The sequence below is a fragment of the Ctenopharyngodon idella genome, chromosome 13 (genome assembly GCF_019924925.1).
Source record: "Ctenopharyngodon idella isolate HZGC_01 chromosome 13, HZGC01, whole genome shotgun sequence".
Taxonomy (NCBI): Eukaryota; Metazoa; Chordata; class Actinopteri; order Cypriniformes; family Xenocyprididae; genus Ctenopharyngodon; species Ctenopharyngodon idella.
Window position 1 is genome coordinate 6,233,501 of NC_067232.1, and position 21,871 is coordinate 6,255,371.

General features: G+C 35.4%; 2 protein-coding genes across 7 annotated transcripts in view; one reads left to right on the top strand and one right to left on the bottom strand.

The window, feature by feature from the left end:
- srbd1 (S1 RNA binding domain 1) overlaps positions 1 to 14,472 on the bottom strand; it is a 62,774-nt gene extending 48,302 nt beyond the window's left edge. For all 4 annotated transcript variants that reach the window (XM_051917300.1, XM_051917299.1, XM_051917298.1 and 1 more), the window contains exons 1-12: positions 14,360 to 14,472; positions 13,856 to 13,923; positions 13,311 to 13,602; positions 12,219 to 12,470; positions 11,867 to 12,033; positions 10,251 to 10,368; positions 9,996 to 10,134; positions 8,608 to 8,704; positions 8,260 to 8,422; positions 2,296 to 2,399; positions 1,074 to 1,181; positions 837 to 994 (exon numbers count right to left, since the gene is read on the bottom strand). In XM_051917300.1, the coding sequence (XP_051773260.1) occupies positions 837 to 994; positions 1,074 to 1,181; positions 2,296 to 2,399; positions 8,260 to 8,422; positions 8,608 to 8,704; positions 9,996 to 10,134; positions 10,251 to 10,368; positions 11,867 to 12,033; positions 12,219 to 12,470; positions 13,311 to 13,602; positions 13,856 to 13,923 (1,666 nt within the window). In that variant the 5' untranslated portion in view covers positions 14,360 to 14,472. The remainder of the gene's footprint in view (positions 1 to 836; positions 995 to 1,073; positions 1,182 to 2,295; positions 2,400 to 8,259; positions 8,423 to 8,607; positions 8,705 to 9,995; positions 10,135 to 10,250; positions 10,369 to 11,866; positions 12,034 to 12,218; positions 12,471 to 13,310; positions 13,603 to 13,855; positions 13,924 to 14,359) is intronic.
- Positions 14,433 to 20,504, top strand: LOC127525069 (lysophosphatidylserine lipase ABHD12-like). 3 transcript variants are annotated; one of them, XM_051917302.1, is made up of 14 exons: positions 15,556 to 15,692; positions 15,989 to 16,054; positions 16,181 to 16,272; positions 16,361 to 16,454; positions 16,585 to 16,704; positions 17,249 to 17,279; positions 17,362 to 17,407; positions 17,512 to 17,641; positions 17,759 to 17,796; positions 18,310 to 18,398; positions 19,168 to 19,250; positions 19,396 to 19,474; positions 19,577 to 19,701; positions 19,865 to 20,504. In XM_051917302.1, the coding sequence occupies exons 1-14, from the start codon at positions 15,607 to 15,609 to the stop codon at positions 19,890 to 19,892; spliced, it is 1,107 nt and encodes a 368-aa protein (XP_051773262.1). In that variant the 5' UTR covers positions 15,556 to 15,606; the 3' UTR covers positions 19,893 to 20,504. The 3 variants fall into 3 exon arrangements, with proteins under 3 accessions (XP_051773264.1, XP_051773263.1, XP_051773262.1); XM_051917304.1 differs by lacking the exons at positions 15,556 to 15,692; positions 15,989 to 16,054 and adding an exon at positions 14,433 to 14,556; XM_051917303.1 differs by lacking the exon at positions 15,989 to 16,054 and having other exon boundaries at positions 15,525 to 15,692.
- Positions 20,505 to 21,871: the final 1,367 nt, after the last annotated feature.

Sequence of the window (21,871 nt, forward strand, 5' to 3'; positions counted from 1 at the left end):
TCTCCCAAAACCTTTAGAACCAATTGACAAAAACACATGCATGATCTGCAGGTATTTTTGTCAATTGTTCTAAAATATTGTATCATTGTTTATTAAATTAATCTTTTTTTAATATCTTTCTAGTTTTACTTTTTCTTTGGAAGAATTCAGATTTTTTTTGTAATGTTTCTGAAAGAAGTCTATTACACTCACCAAGGTTTTTTTTTTTTATCAAAAATACAGTAAAAACAGTAAAATTGCAAAATATTATTACAGTTTAAAATAACTATTTTCTATTTGAATACATTTTTAAATATAATTTATTCTTGTGATGGCAAAGCTGAATTTTCAGCATCATTACTCCAGTCTTCAGTGTCACATGATCCTTCAGAAATCATTCTAATATGCTGATTTGCTGCTCAAGAAACATTTCATGTTATTATAAACGCTGAAAACAGTTTTTGCTGCTTAATAATTTTGTGGAAACACTTCCATTTAAAGGTTTTGCCTAAGTAACTTTTTTTAAAAGAAATTAAAACATTTATTCAGCAAGGACACATTTTTATGCTTTTATTTTGTTTTTATTTTGGTAAAAAAATGATTTGTATTTCAAATAAATCCAGTTCATTTGAACTTTTTAATCAAAGAATCCTAGAAAAAAAAAATGTATCATGTTTTCAAAAATATATTCAGGAACAAAAATTGTTTTTAACATTAAATTAAAAAAAATTAATTAAGAACAGAACAGTAAGAACAGTTATTTTAATTTGTACTAATAATATACAATATTATGTCTGTGTTTGTGTGCATATACAATTTAATCCAAGTTCATTACACATTTACACATGGTGTCTTACTGGTAGGAGACAGGATTGCCAGTTTGCAGCCGTGGTGAAACCCTGGGTCCACTCCCATGATGATTTTCCCACGCACAGGACACATCAGAAGACGCTGACGCAGATTACGAACAAACATGGCAATGGACTCTTTTTCTGCACTAGCAGTCAACTTAGTCCTGGGACAAGAAGAAAAAGAGGAGGCAATGCATATTTGCGTTCAGTGTAAAGAAAATAAGCTATTTTGTGAGAACAAACCTGTAGCCTCGACTGAGAAAGGGCAGAATGAATCTCTTGTAGGAATCTTCAGCAGCATTCTTCAAAATTGTCATGAGTTCTGGCCGTGCAAATCCCTGTGGCCTCCATCTTTAAGTCAAACAGCAGATATAGTCTTGATAGACAGTTCACATACTCATACAGCCTCCCAAAAACAAAACACTATTAAGTGTATTCAAAATATGACATGATTGTGTACTAACTACAGTTAAATAATTAACGGAAATAATTACTTCTAAGTTTAAATGTGTAAGTAATCACGGAGACAACTAATTATCTTTTTGAGAACAAGGTGCTTTTCATTGCAGTTGAAATATTTCTTTTAATGAAAAATCAATTTTGGCACAATGACTTTTTAATGTAAAAATGTTTTAAAAAATTACTAAAATAAATTAAATACTAATTAAATAAAAATAAACTTCCTTCAAATGAAAGTAATTACTTATAAAAAAAAAATATATGAGAAAAATGTTACATTCAAATTAAAATACAAATAATTATTTTTATTTAAAAAAAAAAAAAATCAGGTTCCATTTTATTTCGATGACCCACTTTAGGCATTCTACCAACTATAAATAACTTTGAACTACATGTCAACTAACTCTCATAAAAGTATTAGTAGACTGCCAGGTTTGGGTTAGTAGAAAAAATTGTAGTTGCAAAGGTACTTATAGTCAGTAGAATGTCTGTTGGTGGACCATCAAAATAAAGTGTTAGCAGATATTAAGGAGACAGTCTACTAATATTCTAAAGACTGCTAGTTGACATGTAGTTGCAAAGTTACTTATAGTAACTAAAAAAACAAAGCGGACTATTGAAATAAAGTGTTACCATTTGTTCATGTAGTATGTTGATGGTTATTATATTTAATGTAACTTCCAAAGAGCTTTTTTAATTTGTGTAATATTAGGTTGAGCTTACAATATGATCTTCTCTTTTTATATGGAGATAAGTTTATTAATATTCACTAAATACATTTAACCAATATTTTTTTTTTTTACATTATCAAAAACATTTTTTTAAAGAAATGAGGTCTGAGGCATATTGGAAAGAGCTACATCAGTATCAAAACCCATAGATAATCTTTAACACCTGGCAGCGTAAAAGTCAGTTCCCAACCCAACGGCATTGGGCCAGACCATGAGGAAGAAAGTAAGAAGATGAGGTGTGGTGCATGTATGAACACTGTTGGGTGTGTGCTGACCTGACGTTGACGCACCACCTACAGAAGTCATTCTTCACCCAGTCGGGGATGTTGACCTTCACTGTCAGAATCTTCAGATTCTCCCCACGGTTAATGGCTAACGTCTGAAACAAGAGAGTAACCTGTAGAGACAGCCGACACAAGGCGAGGCACGGTAGTGCACCGTCGGTACCACCCCCTCCCGTTCTCTCCTAAAACAAGTCAGTGCGCACTAAGACGCACTCGTGTCGCACCAAAAAGCTCTGTGCCTCTCTCACTTTTCCCTTACTGACCCTGTAAGGGGAAGTGACATGCTGTGAAGCAAATAGTTTTAAGTATCTGACCTTTTCTGAGGAAAACCTTTTGAAAGGAAACAAGAAGGAAAAGATGACCCATCAATCTGGACTCCAAGCGGAAGAACCGAGCTGACAAATGCCACCAACCCCCTACACAAACACACACCCCACCACAGAGCAGGCATCCGCCCCCTCTGCACCGCTCAACAGCTAATGGTCCGATCAAGACGTGAATTAATGCAGCCAGAAATATGATGAAAATTATATTTCCATATTTTGGCATTTCAACACCCTAAGGCAGCTGTTTACTTGGGTTTTCTCATGCGATGTTTATCGCATTTGAAGTTTTGCATGAGATGAGGGAAATGTCAAAACAAATATCAAACTTTTCTCCATACACTGTGTCATTTCTAACTTAGCCCTGTGTAGTTATTGGATATATATTAATAATAATATAATATTAATAGTAATGCATACATTAAACCAACTGGTCTGAATCATGCCATGTGTAAAATTACCACAGCAGGACTACACTGAGAAAAAACAAACATACCCTAAAAATACAAGCAAGCATGGCTTTTTATATTCATGGAGGACACATTTCTACCAAAAAAAAAAAAAAAAAAAAACAGCTGTTAAAAACAGGCCGCACAGATATCCAAAAAAATCACTCCTGTTTGTCATATCACACAACCAGTATTAAAATTATGTTTGTCACATACAAACAAAGCTGATAAACTGGAAAAAAGAGAATGTGTGCAAAAAATAAAGATTCAATATAACACTTGTCACTGAAAAGACAAAAATAAGAAAAATCAGCCATTTTAAAAACCCATTTTTTCAGATTTAGTTTAGTGTCATATTTCTCCTGCTGTAAGACATGCCAGTCCAAAACATGACATTTTCAAAACAGAGAAGGGGGAAAAGTTTAGTCTAAATATTCAACATATCATGTTCCTCAAAAACAATGAAATCATAATTGGAAAAATATGAGGAATGTAAGCGACAGAAATGAATATTATTTTAAAGAGTGAGCTATTCCGATTCAATATTTTTTCTCCAAATAAAGGCAACTGCATTGCCATGGAACAGAGCAATAAAGGATGGCCTCTACAAAAACAGAAAGAACGGGTGAACTTTTCACTTCCTATCTTTGCATGTACAGAAAAACAAACATACACAACATGGGGCTCAAAATACAACAATGATCATTCTCCATACAAAATAAATATGATCTCTTGCTTTAGCACGTTTAGTCTTATTGTTTGAATCTTATTTTCTTGATTTTCCGCAAGTACCATGTTTTTATCATGCCTCAGAGACAACAGTATTTTGTCAAGTGGCTAACATAGAATAATCAGATGCAGCTTTATTTTTACTAACAGTAACACAGCATTCTTTCAGTCATACAATATGTTTTAAAATTAATTGCATGACATTTAACAACACAAGCCATCCAGCATGTATTAAATTCTAATATCGATTAAGCTTACTGCAGTGTGCAACAAGTGAGTAACATCATAAAATAATTTTCAACACACTCAAATTTAATATGATACACAGCGCTGCGTTACCCCACATACGCACTCGGCCCTGCTCTGCTTCATACTAAAGTAACGTTAATAATCTCATCCATGACATGCAAGTTTTTCTTACTTTGTTTAAAGATCATATTTTTCATTTATTACTGCCCTCCAGCTACAGAAAATACTTACATGTTTCCCAGAAGACAAAAAAAAAAAAAGTACAATTTATCCTGATCATCCAATTAAAAAAAAGTCTACACCCCCTGGTTCTTAATGCATCATGTTTCCTTCTGGAGCATTAGTGAATGTTTGCAGCTTTTGCAATAGTTGTATATGAGTTCCTCAATCGTCCTCAGTGTAAAAAGATGGATCTCAAAATCATACAGCCACAGCTGAGAAGGGTTCAAACTGGCAGAAGATGCTGGAAAACCAAAGAATCTGCTGCAGGACCTGGACCAGGATTTTTCTGACAAACACTGGGCAGTTTAACTGCTCAGGACAAACAAGGGACTCGTGAACAACTATTACAAAAAACAGTGGTTGATCACTCAGGTAACAACACAGTATAGTAATGCTGCCTTCACGTGCTATGAGAAATTTCATAATTCCCACTTCAGAAGTAGTGATTATGAGCTTTTTGCATTCAAGTGCTTTGTTGTTGGAATGAGCAGGAATCATGGAGGACACCCGGTTTATTCTTGCCTATTTATTGGGAAAATCTTATTAAAACCAAAATTATATGTAGTGTCCCATGCACTGACAATCATAATCATTCACAATGCTATCGAGATACTCTGCTTGCTGACGATTCTGTAATTTCGGTCAAATACAGCTATTTTCGCTGTGTATAAAACATACAATATGGTTCAAATGATTATTCATATGTAAATATGCACTACATTAATCACAAGACAAGATGATCTAGCTGTTGTGGGGGGTGACAGGTGTGATGGGGTGACAGGTGTGATTCTTATAAATCATACCTGTCACAACAGTAGTTCTCCCCTCCACCATGTTTAAAGTTTATGGCACGCCCATCTCATGAATTTAGGTATCAAAATTATTTCCGAACTTCCCAGTGGTAAACACGACATCAAAGAGCGTTCGTGTGCAATTTTTACCTAGGAAACTCGTATTTACGATAATTCCGATAGCACATGAAGGCAGCATAAGAATCAAGGGTATGTAAACTTTTGAACAGGTTCATTTTTATAAATTAAGCTATTATTTTGTCTTGTGGACTATATATAAACATCTGTTATGTGAAATAGCTTATTAAGGACAGTACTAGATAAAACAATAACATTCAATTTTTATGATCCCTCTTATTTCATTAAAATGAACATTTTCGCAGACTCTGCAAGGGGTATGTAAACTTGAGGGCAACTGTATATATATATATATAAACTATAAATAAGTTCATTAACTTAAAATAAGTTAAGTTAAAATAAAATGTATTTAAACTCATCAAATGAAGTTATATTTCTATTCATCTTTCAATATGTAACATTTTTCAACAGTCAGTTAAACCACTAGTGTAGACATATCAATCTGGAGTTGAACTTGAATAAAAATGCATACATTTTGCCTAATTTTCACAATGTACCCTCTGTTAATGATGGCATCACCAAGACCAACAAATCCTTTCACCAACCGGTTCACCCTTTCGATATGCGTGTGGAACCCACACGCACACACATCTGTCCTTAATACACTCTCACAACTGATGTGTTAAATTAAACAAGCAAGTATGTGTGTATACACATGCCTCCTGTCAAAATACATTCCACACTGTTCCTTAGCAAAACCACGAAAAGGTTCATTTTAGCCCGAGTGTGACAGCTCACAGGTCACGGCAAACTCAAATTAACACTCACTGACAAACCACGTCAGCAGATTAACAACGGGTAAACTGTATGCTTCACAGGAGATTTCGCCAGCACTCATTCACTCACTCATTCAGCCTCTCTTTCGCTCTTTGTCTCTCTCCCTCTCACCCTCACGCCCTGATCCCCCTCCTTCCTCACAGAGCCCATGAGCGGCTGTCATCATGAAGCAGTGTCTGTCAATCCTAGCCTTTAATCCACAGGCACGTGGATGGGGACGTGTCACATATGTTAAGAGGGGGAGATAGGGAATGACTGGGGGATAGGGAACAGGGTGAAAGAGACGAATACAGGGAGAAAAGGATGACTGAGTCACTGTGACATGTGGCCCATAACCAACTCTGAGTAAGCGGGTAGCCATGAAGTGAGAGAGGGGGAAGGGGACACCATTGAAACAAACACATTCAGTTAAACTGCGATGACCGAAGAGCTCTGAAGAGTGGCACGAGGACCTGTGTATGTGGAACAACACTGTCAGTGTGTGTGGAGTGGTGGATTGTGCTCGAGTGTGTACATATACAGTAGCTGTCAAAAGTTTGGACACACCTACTCATTGTTTATTATGACCTTCATACTATTTTAGAATAATAGAACAGCCATGAAATCTAAGGGGGTTTTCACACTGGGCTCGTTTGCCACGGTCCGAGCCCGGGCGCGATTGTTCCTGGTGCCTCCCGCAGCGTTGGTCTGGTTTCACACTCAAATTGATTCTATCGAACCCTGGTGCATTTGCGTTCATCTTACGTCATCACAGACGTGCACGGCGCATGATAGAAAACAGAACGCGGGTCAGAAAATTCAGTTGTTGTTTTTTTAATATTAATTTGGTGCTATTGTGTGCAGCAGAGTAAACGACACTTGGGTTTCCTGTATGGGCGTCGCATGTAGACGGTTTTCCGCTGCTTGCAAACAGACTATTTTAAGGAAACAGCTGATTACCATTCATTTGCCGCTCTGATTGCGCTCACAAAACGCGAATACACTGCAGGCTCACTCCTGTTCGAATCCAAGATAAATCATCAACACTATCATCTCTTACATGTGTTTTATTGAAGTAAATATATTATAATCGGCTGAAACGCATGTGCAGGTTACTTTACTTTCTGAACAAGTGCGCACTCGAGTGTAGCTTTCATATTCACACGAACCGCGGCACAGTTCGAGTCCAACCGAACTCAGACCACCTCCTTCAGGTAGTCTCGGGTTCGGTACCCCGTTGCGCACCCAGGTTCACATGACAGCTTTCACATTAGCAATTTTTCATGCGAACTGTACCCCGTTTCGAACTAAACTGCCGGTGTGAAATCCCCCTTAATAACACAAGTATGGGAATTATGTAGTGACTAAAAATGTTAAATAAATCAAAATTAGTACATTTCAGCTTTTTCAAAGTGTCCACCCTATGCAGAGACTTCATGAGCTGTATCCTGAGATGCTTTTTGCATAGTAGTGAAGTATATGCTGGACACTTGTTAGCTCCTTACTATCCACTCCAACTTATTCAGAATGGAATTAAAATTTTGTTTTTCAAAGAAATTCATATGCAGGCACAATTTATATCAGTCTACAAAAATAGCAGAAGCATTTAGATGAGAAGGGAGGTTTAAAAGATTTTTAATATCTTTAAAGAACTTTAAATGTGGCTGTCCAAACTTTTGGCTGGTAGTGTTAATACGTAGTCCTGGCATTTTAAGTCCCAGGCTCCAATATTTTAACGATTGAGAAAAGATGAATAGTATGATTTTTTTGGTAATACTACATCACTACGTAAGTGTATGTTAGCCAGTGTTGTAATTGTTAACTAATATTTAAATTATATATATATATATATATATGAAAAAAATAATATAATAACATAATATATGTATAATAAGCATGTATAATAATATATTATATAATAATAATAATAATAATAATAATACTTCTAATGATACTAAAATAACACTGATATTAGCCACTACCCCTTCCTTTCCCAATGATTTTCTGTCCTTTCTCCAATATTCGCATTGATAAAAATGACAAATAGACCAAAAGAAAAACAAACCAAATTTTTGACCACAGGGCAAGAAATGTTATCATAATGAAGATAATGAAATAGCAGTTTTAACATATTACTGTGGAACAGGCATTTGTGTAATTTGCCAAGAAAGTGATATCACAGCATGATATTCAAATCTCTGAATGAAAGGAAGATAAAAATAAAAAGTTTTTAGATCTAAAAGTGTCCTATCTGCACACAAAGAATCTGGTATGGCACAAGATAAGAGGTGACTATACCTGATGGTGCTGGATACGCTGGACGTCGCAGGTGAAGTCAGTATACAGGCTGAACTTGGCAATGTCCTTCGGTTTGTTCTTCTGATTGCCCTGCTGTGGTTGCTGTTCTTTCAGGGCTGTTTTAGACACTGATGAGTGAATGGTCACTGCACTCCTGTCACACCTGAGAGCATACATGTATGCAGAGTCAAACATACACACATAATTGGGACTGACAGGTTAGAAAATGTAAGTGGAGATTCATAATGACAAGAGAGTAAAACAAAAAGATTAATATATAATAGAAAGATAATAATTAAGAGAGACTGGAGAGTAGCAGCAAATATTGGGTTTGCTGAAGTGTCTCACAGTGACTGGACATAGGTGAGAGTCTCTTTGTCCTTTGCAATCATATCTGCCAGGATCTCCTGTACACCCGTGGTCACCTCATCCAGGGTCGACAACCCTACACACAGGAAGCAAAACAGCTGAAATGTCACATAATATTCACAGTTATCAGTGACCCTGCATTAACTGATGAGAACTGCATTGCTTTGGTTGAAAGTGTTGAATAGCTCTGACTCCTGCAAATGTTTACAATACAAATATTCCACAGTTATATAATAATGTAAATGTCATGTATAATAATGAATCCATAAGAATGCATATAAATGGAAGAAATGCCTTGAAAAATATGTCACAATTGAAGTCCTTTGCTGCCCTCTACTGACTCAATGCCTTTTATCACTTTTTATTTGATATAGAAATTAAGGAGGCAATGTTGGGACCATAAATCAATTTCAAAAACTATTATTGTTAAATTAATGTACTTTCTGGGTAAGCATGAAAAATGAGTTGTGGCATCTGAGGCCTGTTGCATTAAGACAGTTTCAGTTCCTACCCAGTTAAATTTGAGATTACTTTGAGCAAACTCCGGTTTTCGGGCTCAAGATGGTGTTTAGCAGTGTTCACCGGCATGGAAACTTACACTACATGGCTAACCTGGGGTGCATTTCCCAAAAGCATTGTTAGCCAACTATGGTCGCAAGTTTGATTGAATTGTGTTGGTAACAACGGAACTTGCGACCATAGTTGGCTTTGAGAAGCACCCCTGATCCGGAGCAGGTTTTATTTTGGGTTAGAGATCACAAACCAAAACTGGGCCAATCAGCTGTGAGCAAAGTGACATATTTTGGATGCAATAAAGCAACTCCACCTATATCTCTCACTCCAAACTAAAGCGGTTCATAGTGTAAAAATTTTAAAGACAAAATTGCCCGTCTTTTGCTGCTTATTTTTTATTATGTTTATATTAAATAAACTTTAATTATGTATAATTCAAATAACATATTCATATTAATTGTCAACTAATATAATAATTATATTAAAAAATATGGTAACATTAGTTAATGCATTAACTAACATGAACTAACCATGAGCAATACATTTGTTACTGTATTTACTAATCTTCATTAACATTAGTTAATGAAGTAATTCAACTTCGCGAGAAGTAATTCAAATTGACGCTCTCTATGTTCCATGTGATTGGCACTTCAGATTTTGGTACTTCAGTTGCCAGAGAATATTTATACCGAGCATTGTTGTGAGCCCACTGAACCTGATATGAACCAGGTTCAAACAATAAACCTACTCTGAAACTCAGAGTTTGTTCAGCTAGCTTCATGCAACGGGCCTCTGGCATACAAGCACCAATATAACATGCAGATTGCTGCAAGTAGTATACAGAGGACTGATACCCTTAGTGTTGGGCTGGATCGAAGACTGCAGGTCCAGTGTCTGGGGTGCCTGAAGCAGAGCCAGCGCAACAGGTTCCAGTCCTAGCTCCTTAGCTCGCCGGGCCTTGGACAACTTACTGCCCTTTTTATAGGGGGCATACTGAAGACAACACAAAAGTATAGGCTATTATTACATCCCTCACAGACAAAAACCTCACCAAATGATCAAAATTTTATTTCAAAGTAAATAAGCTGAAAAGCTTGTTCTGTTCTCACCACATGGTCTATTTCATCAGCTGTTGTGCAGTTCTTCAGAGCCATTTCCAGCTCTGAAGTAAGAACTCCCTCCTTCTTTAGTGTTTGAATAACAGATCTGCTCTTCTTGGCCACTGACCTAAGACACATGCATAAAATTAAGTTGATCCTGTTTGCTTTTCAGTTTGCTTTCTTATTATGAAAAGTGTCTATTACATTATCAAGTTATACTACTGTTCAAAATGTTTTAATGTTTTTGAAAGAAGTCTATTTTGCTAACCAAGGCTGCATTTCTTTGGTCAATAATACAGTAAATCAATTACATTGTGAAGTATTAATGCAATTTAAAATTACAGTTTTCTATTTTAATATATTAAGTGCCAGATTTATTAACAGCTTGCGCCAGTGGCATAAAAAAAAATATTGTCAGGATTTACTAAAGACGCACAGTGAAAAACTAACGCTGAAAAGGTGTGGACTGGGTTATTTTTGCAGCTTACATTATTGCATATGCATTTGTAGGCGTTTCCCTTTCAGACGCAAAATTTATGGGAGGAGACTATTTAAATGAATCAGGCAAGGTGATTTACTAAGGTTTTGTGCTTGTCAATTTACTGGTATCTGCGTCATTATTTACTATCCAAAAGAAGCATGTCTTAAACCAGATTCTAATTTGCACTGCTCTTAGTAGATTGCGTTGGTCATTATGGAAATGATCCGGCTACGTCTGTGTTCTTTAATTTGTCCGTCGTCAGTAGATCATGCGCAGGGCTTAACACTCCCATCTGCGCTTTTATGGAATTGTAGTCTCACACTAATTTGCCCTGTTTAGTAAATCTGGCCCTAAGTGTAATTAATTCCTGTAATGGCAGGAATCTGTGCTACATTTTTAAATATTTTTTTTTTATGAATAGAAAGTTCAAAAGAATAGCATTTATTTGAAATAGAAATCTTTTGTAACATTATACATGTCTTTACTGTTTAAACAATGTAATGCATCATTGCTGAATAAATGCATTAATTTCTTTAAAAAAAAAAAAAAAAAAAAGTCTTACTGACCCCAAACTTTTGAACAATAGTTTATGAACAGAAAATGTCATATTTAGCCAAATTAACCAAGTGTTAAAATTTGTTTACTTTGTCATTTAATCCTGGACTGGATGAAATTCCTTATAGAATCACCAGACAGTTCCATTGAGAACAATTTTTCCCATTACTCAGCTTGATCTCTGCTGCCATCTATAGGTCACACTTGATTTTAGCAACCTAATCAAGGTAACTCAAGCCAATTAATAGCCATATTCAAATATCAGCTTTTTGTGTCACTGGAGACACTCATCTGCTAAAAGCCTTTTCATATAGATTAATTAATTGCAAGGAAGCAGTCAGGATATACAAATAAAAATCCATCCATCCAGTTTCTGCAAAATGATTAAATAAAAAACTTTATCCAGCAACAACAAACCATTTCCTTGAAAATTAAAATAGATGAGTTTATTAAACTATGTCAAGCCTGTTACTTAAAATATAAAATCAGCACTAATTAGTAGACAAGTCTGAAAATGAAAGGGAAAAAAAAAATCCTTTCTGGTCTACTTTTTCTTTTTCTTTTTTTTGACTTGTCCTTCCAGTCTTACCGTAACTCTTCAAGAGTCAGCTGCACGTCTCGAACAGCATCTGCATCCATATGGTTAATCAGCTCCTTTCTATAGCGCACCATGAAGGGAATAGTGTTCTCCTCCTGGAAGAGCTGTGCAATGTTCACACACACCCATTGCTCCACACCCGTCTTCTCAGCAAGAACCTACATGAGATAACATGGGATTAAAAATAAATGGTCTTGAAATATTTGAGTTGTACTATGTGAGAAGAAAAAGACTGCATTTACAATATAGCAAATAATAATACATTTAACAACCTTTATCCAACTATTTCAAAAACAACACAGAGTCAATCACTATTTCATGTCTCAAGAAATTAATAACCCACCCGAATGGGATCCCAATTCATCTGTAAGTCTTCCACACAGGAATTGCCCGATTTGAGTTTTATAGGTCTTCCCTGGGGCATGTTTGTGGTCTTCTGCTTCTTCTGAGCCGGTTCCTCAAAGGTGAAGCTGTCATCTGGCTCCTCTTTTTTCATCTTGGGAAAATGTTGACTGGAGGATGGACCCTCATCACACATATCTCCTGGGACAGCTGCATTATTACTGAACTCCCTGCTCAAGTTGATGGACAACCTCTAAAATAAGGCAATGGAACGAAAGCAATTTGAGTACATTATATATTAGAACTGCTGACATCTGCTGATGTGAAAAGTGCCTAACTAATGTCATTGTCAAGCTATACTACCATACAAAAGTCAGAAAGATTTTTTTAAATGTTTTTAAAGAAGTGTCTTCTGCTCACCAATACTGCATTTATTTGATCAACAATACAGTAAAACAATAATATTGTAAAATATTAATGCAATTTAAAATGACTGTTTTCTATTTTAATATATTATAAAGTGTCATTAATTTCTGTAATAGCAAAGCCGAATATATAGCAGCCATAATTCCAGTTTTCAGTCACATGATCCTTCAGAAATTTCCATTTCTTATTATTATCAATGTTGAAAACAGTTGTGCTGGTTAATCTTTCTGTGGAAACCGTGATTTTTTTTTTTTTTTTTTGATTTTTTTTTTTTTAAAACATCACTTTTGATCAACTTAATGCCTCTTTGCTGAACAGAATTAATTTCATAAAAAAAAAAAAAAAAAAAAAGTGCTACTGACTCCAAACTTCTAAATGGTAGTGCATGTACTGAAAATGTCGAATTTAGCCAAATTAACCAAGAGATAAAATTATAGAACATAGAATATACATAGATTATAGAATCACTAGACATCCCAATGAAGTAAGTGATTTGAGTACATGATGTCTGTGTTGGTTAAATTATATTAGAACTGCTGACGTGAGTCAGGGTATATATACCATATTTAGTAATTAGTTAGAAAAGCAGATGCTTTTATGCAGAGCAAATTACAGTACACTTATTACAAGACAGTTACTGCTGCCGAGTCAAATACTAAAAACTTACCTCTTCTTTGACTGTCACATGCTGGTGTGATTCAGGCTTCGGTAGAACTGCATCCTCAGCTTGTTGCTCTGTAGTAGTCTTCTCCTTCTTCGCTTTAGGAACCCGTGCAGCTCTTGGCTTCCTCTCTGCTTTAGGTTTTGGCTCTTTAGGTTTGGCCACCCTCTTGGTGACTTTTTTCTTTTCAGCAGGTTCATCTGTCCCCTTCTGGTGCCTTCCTTTAGTTTTGCCTTTGCTATTTAAATTTGGCAACCATTCATCTAACCCCTCACTGTCATCTTTTTGATTGCCTGTTCTGTAACAAGAAATGATTTCTATTTTATCCAGCAATCAGGGAGAATAAGAAATAGACGATCTTGTATTTTTACATCATTAGTTTGTAACAATGTCACTACCTAAAATTCAAGAGCATGTTTTCAACACTGTTAATCTATTGGCAGAAAGAGCCTAGAGATTGTTTTACTGCACACAGTGTTGCATCTTAGTCTTCTTGGAAGCTGTTTTGAAAAAATTGAGTTGGATTGTGAAAGCAAAGCAAAGGAACTCACGTGTCATCAGATTCATCATCCGTCTCTGGCTCTTTATACACCTTTGCTGTTCTTGTTCTTCGAAGCATCTTTGTGGGAAACAACAAATGAAAACAAACTAAATGACAATAACAAATAAGGATGTATGGGAGAATAAAAAGAATAACTCTTTTAAAACTTGGACGTGGATGTTTTCAACCCGACAATGTTATCTATCTCATTAATACTTATATACAGAATAGACGCTCATATGTGACTATGATAAATATGAAAACCCTTCCTGTCAGGTGTCACGTCAAATATGTGCAAAGTACTCAGCGCAATGCAAAAGCATGTATAACGTTGTTGTGGTGGATGTTAAATGTAAGCAAACAGAAAACTGTCTGTAGAATCCGAAAGTCATTTTGAATTTAGCGCGCGAGCACGTACGTGTAATTTGTCTTAGATGCTGGTTCTCCAAATGACCAAGTATTAAACCAGATATGTTAACCTACAGAAGCCGCTTACAGAACTGTTAAAACTTACAGTGTTCCTCTGACAGACATGAAACTATCCCCCGTTTCACGACTGAAAGATGCTTTGTAGCGACGTCAGCAGCAGGAAGTGATGTAGTTAAGGCTCTCGAACGCTTAGAATATATAATAAAGGTTCATCTTCCTGTTTTTTTTCCTCAAATTATTTCAGCAGTATACAGAATTAGGAGGTAAACAGGTTTAACATAGGTAGGTAAACATTCTCTATTTATAAATAAGCAGATTTAATTAAATAATTCAACTTTTCAATCTTTAATGGTAAATTAATATATTTGTCAATATGTTAATGGTACGTTACTTCTTGATACTTCTCCAAGTCTAAACATTCAAGTCCATTAGGAGAGAAGAGATGTAAAAGAAGCCACCAAGAGATGCAGAAAAAATATGTTCTAAGAACATTTTGCTATATTTCCCATTAAGTTATTAAAACTTCAATTTGAATGTTCTTAGAACGTTCAGAACATCCAGTTTGTTAAATGTTTTAAAAACGATTTATGTGAATGTTAGATAAAACATTAAGGGAATGTTTTCTCTATTTTGTTATTTTGCAAGTATTGGAATGTTACTTTTGAATGTTCTCTGAACCATCTGAAAAAAAGTAAAATTCAGAGTAAAAATTCAACTAAAATGTTTCAGAAAAAAGAATGTTTGTTAATAACTTTGAGAGAACTTTGCCAGAACTTTAGCCATCTGGATTGTAAAAGAGAGCCAAGAGATAAACTTTTGCTGAGTAGTGTGCTTTGTGCGAGAACATTTTTTTGAATATGAATAATGACACTGTAATCTTCTGATTGAGAATTTCAGCATTAATATTACTAATGAAGGCTGGTACCATAAATCTAACCTAAACTGGGTTATTCTCCATAAAATACACAACTTATTAAAAATGTGTTTCAATATGTGTATACTTTGCAAAGTATGGCTATACAAACAAGCTTATTTGTTTTTGGACATTGCTTTACACAGTGGGAATTTAATTATATCTATTTCTGTTTTGCTTTATTTTCATAACTGATCAAATAAATAAAGCCTATCAAGAGCAGTGTATATTCATAAGTCACACCAAAATTATGTAGCATGTCTTGAGTGAAAAAAAAAAAAAAAAGATGTGTGCACATAAGCCCAGTCCATGCTCTTTGCTCTTTACACCCATCCATTTCCGTGAGTTGCACGGTTTGTTTGCCAATTATTGCCAAAGTTGTGTAAAGTAAACGTTGAGAGTGTTCCCTGCTCTTCAAAATGAAGCGAAGAATCAATAAATCTGAAAGAAAATTTCAGTCTGCAGGGAGATTGCAGAAACCTAAGGATTTAAATGAGCATCCAAGGCAAGTCACATTTGCTGTATTGACTTCTTCAAAAGTAATTCAGTGTAGACCTGTTTTTGTTTGTGACTGCATAACAACTGCATAAAACTGACAGCAACAAAATCAGGCAATGTTTAACAGATGTGTCATTAAGTCCTGAATATGGTTGTAAAAGAGGAGAACCTTTAAAATGTGACTATAAATTTTACTTTAAATCTGCAAAGTTTAAAAAAAAAACTTTGATGTGTATAGGCAACACAAGACATCGGGAATAAAACTAAGCTAAAACTATGAAGGTTATTTGTGCAATTCAGCAGAGTTCATACCATTACAACAGAAAACATTTTATCTTCAACAACTACAAAGTTGAGTTGTAAACAAAGGTAAAGACTAAAACACATTGCAATGGTTTAACAATACATTTGTCTTCACCACATTTTGAATGCAACCTATTGGGTCAAAAATCTGACCTTTTTACACCAAGATTCTGTGCATTTTCTTTTCTTAAGATCTCAGTGGGTGTGGACTTGGACTAAAATGGGACTCCTTTCAGTGTGTGTGCTTTCTGCAACAGTACCATTTCTTCTGTATCTCTTCTCTGGTATGCAACTTTTCCCCAATATTGATGTATTTTCTATGTGCTGTAGTTTGTGGATTTTTCCTGTAAATTCATTTGTGTATTTCTCCAGACTATGTTGACCTCAGCCGACCTTCGGATATAGGTCTCAATCACACTATAAATATCTACCTCAAACCAGAGGAGGGAGTGAGAGTGGGCGTGTGGTTAGTTTTAAGACAACTACATGTTACATATATACACAACAATATAAACTATAAATCAACAATAACAAATATTGAGGTTGTCAATATTTTCTTTTTCTTTGTTCTTGCATTATACGTAACTAATTTATAGGTATACCGTACCTGAACATAGATGGAAGGAGGCGCAGGGGCAGAATCTAGAGTGGTATGAGAAAGCTCTGGCGGATGGATCGCCAATTTTCATCTACCTCCATGGCAATGGGGGTAACAGGCAGGAAACCTTTTAATCAACTTAAAATACAAGAGAACACTTTTTATTTTAAGACTCTGAATCACTGTTCACTAAAGATTACATTTGTATGCCTTTGATTTGCTAAACAGACACTATGCAATGTCTGAACAATATACATAAACATTGAACTTGTGCATTGAACTTCACACTGCTTTGCACTTTACCTTAGTAAAAAACTGGGCTGGGCAACTGCAGCATATCACTTAACATCCACATTCAATCCTTTCGCAACCTCACTATTTAAACAAAATATCACAGTCCAATGAAACCAAGCATAAAAACTGTAAGTGTGTAAACACTACCACGATATTATCAACTTGTCCACCTTAAATACAATTACCACATTGAGTTCCTTTGCAATTTTTCTTGTTTAATGGTGTTATAGGCTACTATTTAAAATTGGTTCTCTTCTAAATAAATAAATCAATAAATAAAGTGATACATTTTGCATTTTATTGAAAATACATGTTAATAATTTGCTTTTGTCTTGATGCTGTCATGACTTTTGTACCTCAATAAATAGATCTGCACCCCACCGTATTGGAATTGCAAATGTGAGCAAACTCACTTACTTCATTATGTAGAAAGTCTAAGAACTTGAAAAGTGATAATGACTGAAGTGTCTTGGCCATACAGGTCTTGAGTGCTGTTGGATATCATGTCTTGGCGTTGGACTACAGAGGTGGGTTAAAATGTTGTCACTTCACTGTAGCCCACAATCACTAGAACTCATTTTAAACTTCATGATGTTTCCATTGCTTACTCAAATGTATTAAAATCTGTCAGGTTTCGGGGACTCCACTGGGGAACCTACAGAGGCCGGTCTGAGTACTGATGCCTTATACTTGTATGACTGGGTTAAGGCACGCAGTGGAAACAGCCTGGTGTGTGTGTGGGGGCACTCGCTTGGTAGTGGGTGTGTAGAATCTGCTTTTTATTGACTTTTGCCACTTCTATTAATATATTAGAAACAAAGACAATCAATACTATATGACTGTAAATTATAACAGCAGTATTTTTCTTTTGTCAATAGTGTATCAACTAACACTGCAGTGAAATTACTGGAGCAAGGTAAGAATTTGGCTTATTTTTATGCTCTTATTTGTCTTGGTGTCTCTTCAGTGTTGTCTTGCTTTTTACTTTCACTTGTCATTCTATAGCATAGTAAGCTTGATGTAATGTGAGGCAGGAAACGCAGATCTAAACGTGAGGGGTTTATTGAAAAAACATGAACAAGGCAACAACAGGAAAACCTGGTAACACGAGGAGTTGAGGCACAATCTGTCTATATAAATCCACAGCAGACATCGACTGACAAGGAACAAGGGAAACACAAGGGCTATACAGTATATAAAAATGGGTAACAAGCTAACAAGACACACCTGGGAGCAATCAGGGAACTAATCAACACAAAAAACTACAAGGGACTACAAAATAGGCACAGAAACAGGAAGTAACACAAAAGTTTGAACAAGACATGAGGAACGTATAACACTTCACATATTGTAATTATACATTTCCTGACTGGAAGGAATGGTGTTTCTTGAAAGTTTCTTGATTAAAAAACTGCACATTTCTTGACAGGAAAACAGTTTGATGGAATAATACTTGAGGGTGCATTCCTGACTGGGCGAGTGGCACCTAATCAAATTTTTGAACACCCTTTTTCCTGGGTAAGTAACATTTAGGATCTTAGAAATCATGGCAAAACAATTCCTGACAAATGAGTATCAGATATTTTTGTTTTAGATATTTTTATTTTATTGACCATTTTTAGATATTTTTAAAACCCTTCCTTTCACAACGTTGTAATTGGTATTTTCATACAAAGTAAAATTAACTTAAAATCTGAACATTTTAATTCTGATAAAATTTGACTTTACATGGACAAATCACACAAGATAATATGGGTCATTAATCACAGTTTATTACATATAAAGGGTTAGTTCACCCTAAAATGAAAATAATGTCATTTATTACTCACATGTCATTCCACACTTGTAAGAACTTTGTTCATCTTCAGAACACAAATTAAGATATTTTTGATTAAATCCGATGGCTCAGTGAGGCCTCCATTCACAGCAATGACATTTCCTATATATCACTATATTGTTGAAAAGTCGTTTTTGTTTTTTTTGGCGCACAAAAAGTATTCTCGTCGCTTTATAATATTAAGGTAGAACTACTGAACTTGCATGAACTGTTTTAAATATGTTTTTAGTACCTTTATGGATCTTGAGAGAGGAAATGTCATTGCTTTGAATGCAGGCCTCACTGAGCCATCGGATTTAATTAAAAATATCTTATTTCCGTGTTCCGAAGATGAATGAAGGCCTTACGGGTGTAGAACGACATGAGGGTGAGTAATTAATGACAGAATTTTGATTTTTGGGTGAACTAACCCGTATAAGTCTTATTTGTACCTTCTTTTCTTTTCTCCAGTTTTATTGGAAGTTCCCATACATTCAGTTTTTCCTTTTCAATCCACTGAAAAACAACATTGTGGAATTTCCAAATGATAAGAAGTACGTGATATTGTTTCACAAAAGTAATTAAAATATATTTAACAATATGAGTAGAAATGTGATTGGAATAGTATGCCAGTGTTATGTTAAATATGAAAATTCACTGTAAATTTTTCATCTCACTTTTCTTTTTCTTTTTTGATAGTTTGCAGAAAATTAGAACTCCCATTATGATTCTCCATGCTGAAGACGACCATTTAGTGCCCTTCACCTCGGCTCAAGAGGTTTGAGTTTGTGTGTATGAAACTTAATTTACCTTGTAAAAAATCATTTGGAATATCATTTGAAAATCATCTTTCCTTTAAATTACATTTATTCTGGCTCAGATTTACAGAATCGCAAAAAAGGCCCAGAACTCCGATGAACGGGTCAAGCTGGTACCATTTAAAGGATCGCTTGGATATCTTCATAATGGGCTATATAAAGACCCTGGTTTGCCAGATATCATAAGGTGATGTCATGGTTTATTCTTCTGAATATTATTAATTTTAAGATTTCAAAGAATTTTCATAAGAGATACAAGGTACTAGGTGTAACATGTTGCAAGTAAAGATAGCTCTGGAGAAATACTTTGATAATGGCAGCAAAACAAATGCCTATGTTTATTATTACAGGGAGTTTGTGCAGTCACTGAAGGCATGAGACAGACACATAGCAGGAGAAGGATTCACACCAAGAAAGATCCAGCTAAATAGCTGTTTCCTGTAACTGGTTTTGTAACTGTAAATTTAGAATTGTTGAAAACAGTATGCACTTCTTTGATAAAAACATTGTAACGTCTGAAGTATATTTTACTGAATTTCTCCCATTAGGGCGAATTTATTGTCTTGTTATGAATGAAAAAATACAGTGCGGGAACTGTTTGATGTTAAAGAGAGTTAAGCACAATAAACTGCGAAAAAGAACCATTTTGGTGAGTATATTGATGTAAACCATATATGGTTCTTAAAGGGGCAGCAGTAGTTAATCAAACAACAATAGAAAAATAGAAATCACTCACTGCTCTTTGATTGAATAGCTTAAGCTTTAATATGAATCAATGTAGGCTATATTTAATTCATATTGTGAAGACTATGCAGTGTTTTTTTTATATATATACATTTCATTATTCAATTCATTTTGAATAGTAGGATACCTAGTGTCCACACTGTCGACTGCCTTTGTTGTCTGATGTTTAATACATTTCCACAGCAAGTTGAATATGATGCATTTCTGTAAGCTAATTAATAAAACATACCAATGAAGACTTTGAAAGCAGATTTCTTAATGGGTGTACTGCACCCGAAGTCAATCAGTTTGACCTCCATGCTGTCCTGGTTTACCAGCAGGTTCTTCAGTTTGATGACCTGATGGAAGACGCCGCACTCGCAGCGAGTGTTAGCAGCGTTGATGATCTGCTGCATAACATGTCTTGCTGTCCTCTCATCGAGGCTTCCTCCGTAGAGCTCATGAAGCTCAACAAGTCCATGCAAGGCAAGGGCCACTCCATGACCATGAAGTAGTGGTCTGTTGTCCTGCCAGTCCAGCAATTTAATTATCTGAGGAACGCCGGGCCCTTACTGGCCATCAATGTCAGGCTGATCTCCATAGGGAGGCAAAGTTCACAAAAAAGTTTGCCTACTGAAAAATAATTTGTAGCCTGTGATTAACATTAATATAAGATGTTATAAATTGAAAACAGTGGCTGTGAATCGATAGGGAGTGAAGCCTACTCACCACTTTGAAATATGGTCCCTTCACTGAAAATTTCACGGCCACCTGATCGACAAAACAAAGAATTAATGTGCACAGAGGTCAGTCATATCATGCCAGTCATGAATCCAGAACAGAAAAGGAAAGTTTTGGCCAAGCTTGTGGCCAAATTTATAACACCTGCAAATGTCTATTAAATGATAAATCCAGCCTCACTCTGGTAGTCCTTCTCAGCCTGAACCAGGTCATATTTGGCAGCTCTGCTTTGAGGAAAATGGAGAGTGGGCCACTTTCAGAAGCTCTTCTTGCTTTTTTTCCCCCTCTCTCCCTCCATCAGTCTCAGCAGCACCAACAGGCATCTCATCAAGCCGGTGAGAATGAGGATGGTTCTCAGCCATGTTTGTGGTATATTTGAGTAGTACTCAAGGTTCATGTACACACTCCATATCAAGCGATTTGTTTGGTTATGAACTTAGCTGTCACATGATAAAACCATTAAAATCGTCATATCAAATACTCTGAAACGTCAACCTACAAAATGAGCAAGAGACTTTGTTGCTGTTAAATACTGTAGCATTTGTGACATCAGAAAGACTTGCAAAGAGGGGCTGACGAGAATGAGAATGAAAAACAAATAGAGAATGTGTCGTGATAATTTTGAATGACAGAATTCATATGATATATTATATGAATTATATAATTTGCTGTTGTGTATGCTGTCAACTACTTAAAGTTATGACACATTATAGTGATAAAGACACATGCATTGTTTATATTTATAACAACAATTTCTTTCCAGACTGCAGTAAAACCTTTTTCACAATGCATTATAAAATCAGTTTTATAGTTAATTTCTTGATCCATTTCCAGGTTTTTCATTGTGTGGGCAACTAATGGTCATTTAATTTAGCATTATACAAGGTTGCTTT

Excerpts from the sequence above, each read along its gene's own strand:
- LOC127525069 (XM_051917302.1), top strand. The coding sequence starts at position 15,607 with ATGAAGCGAAGAATCAATAAATCTGAAAGAAAATTTCAGTCTGCAGGG. Across the intron at positions 17,642-17,758 it reads GGGCACTCGCTTGGTAGTGG|TGTATCAACTAACACTGCAG; the intron begins GTGTGTAGAATC and ends TTTTGTCAATAG. Across the intron at positions 19,702-19,864 it reads GGTTTGCCAGATATCATAAG|GGAGTTTGTGCAGTCACTGA; the intron begins GTGATGTCATGG and ends TTATTATTACAG.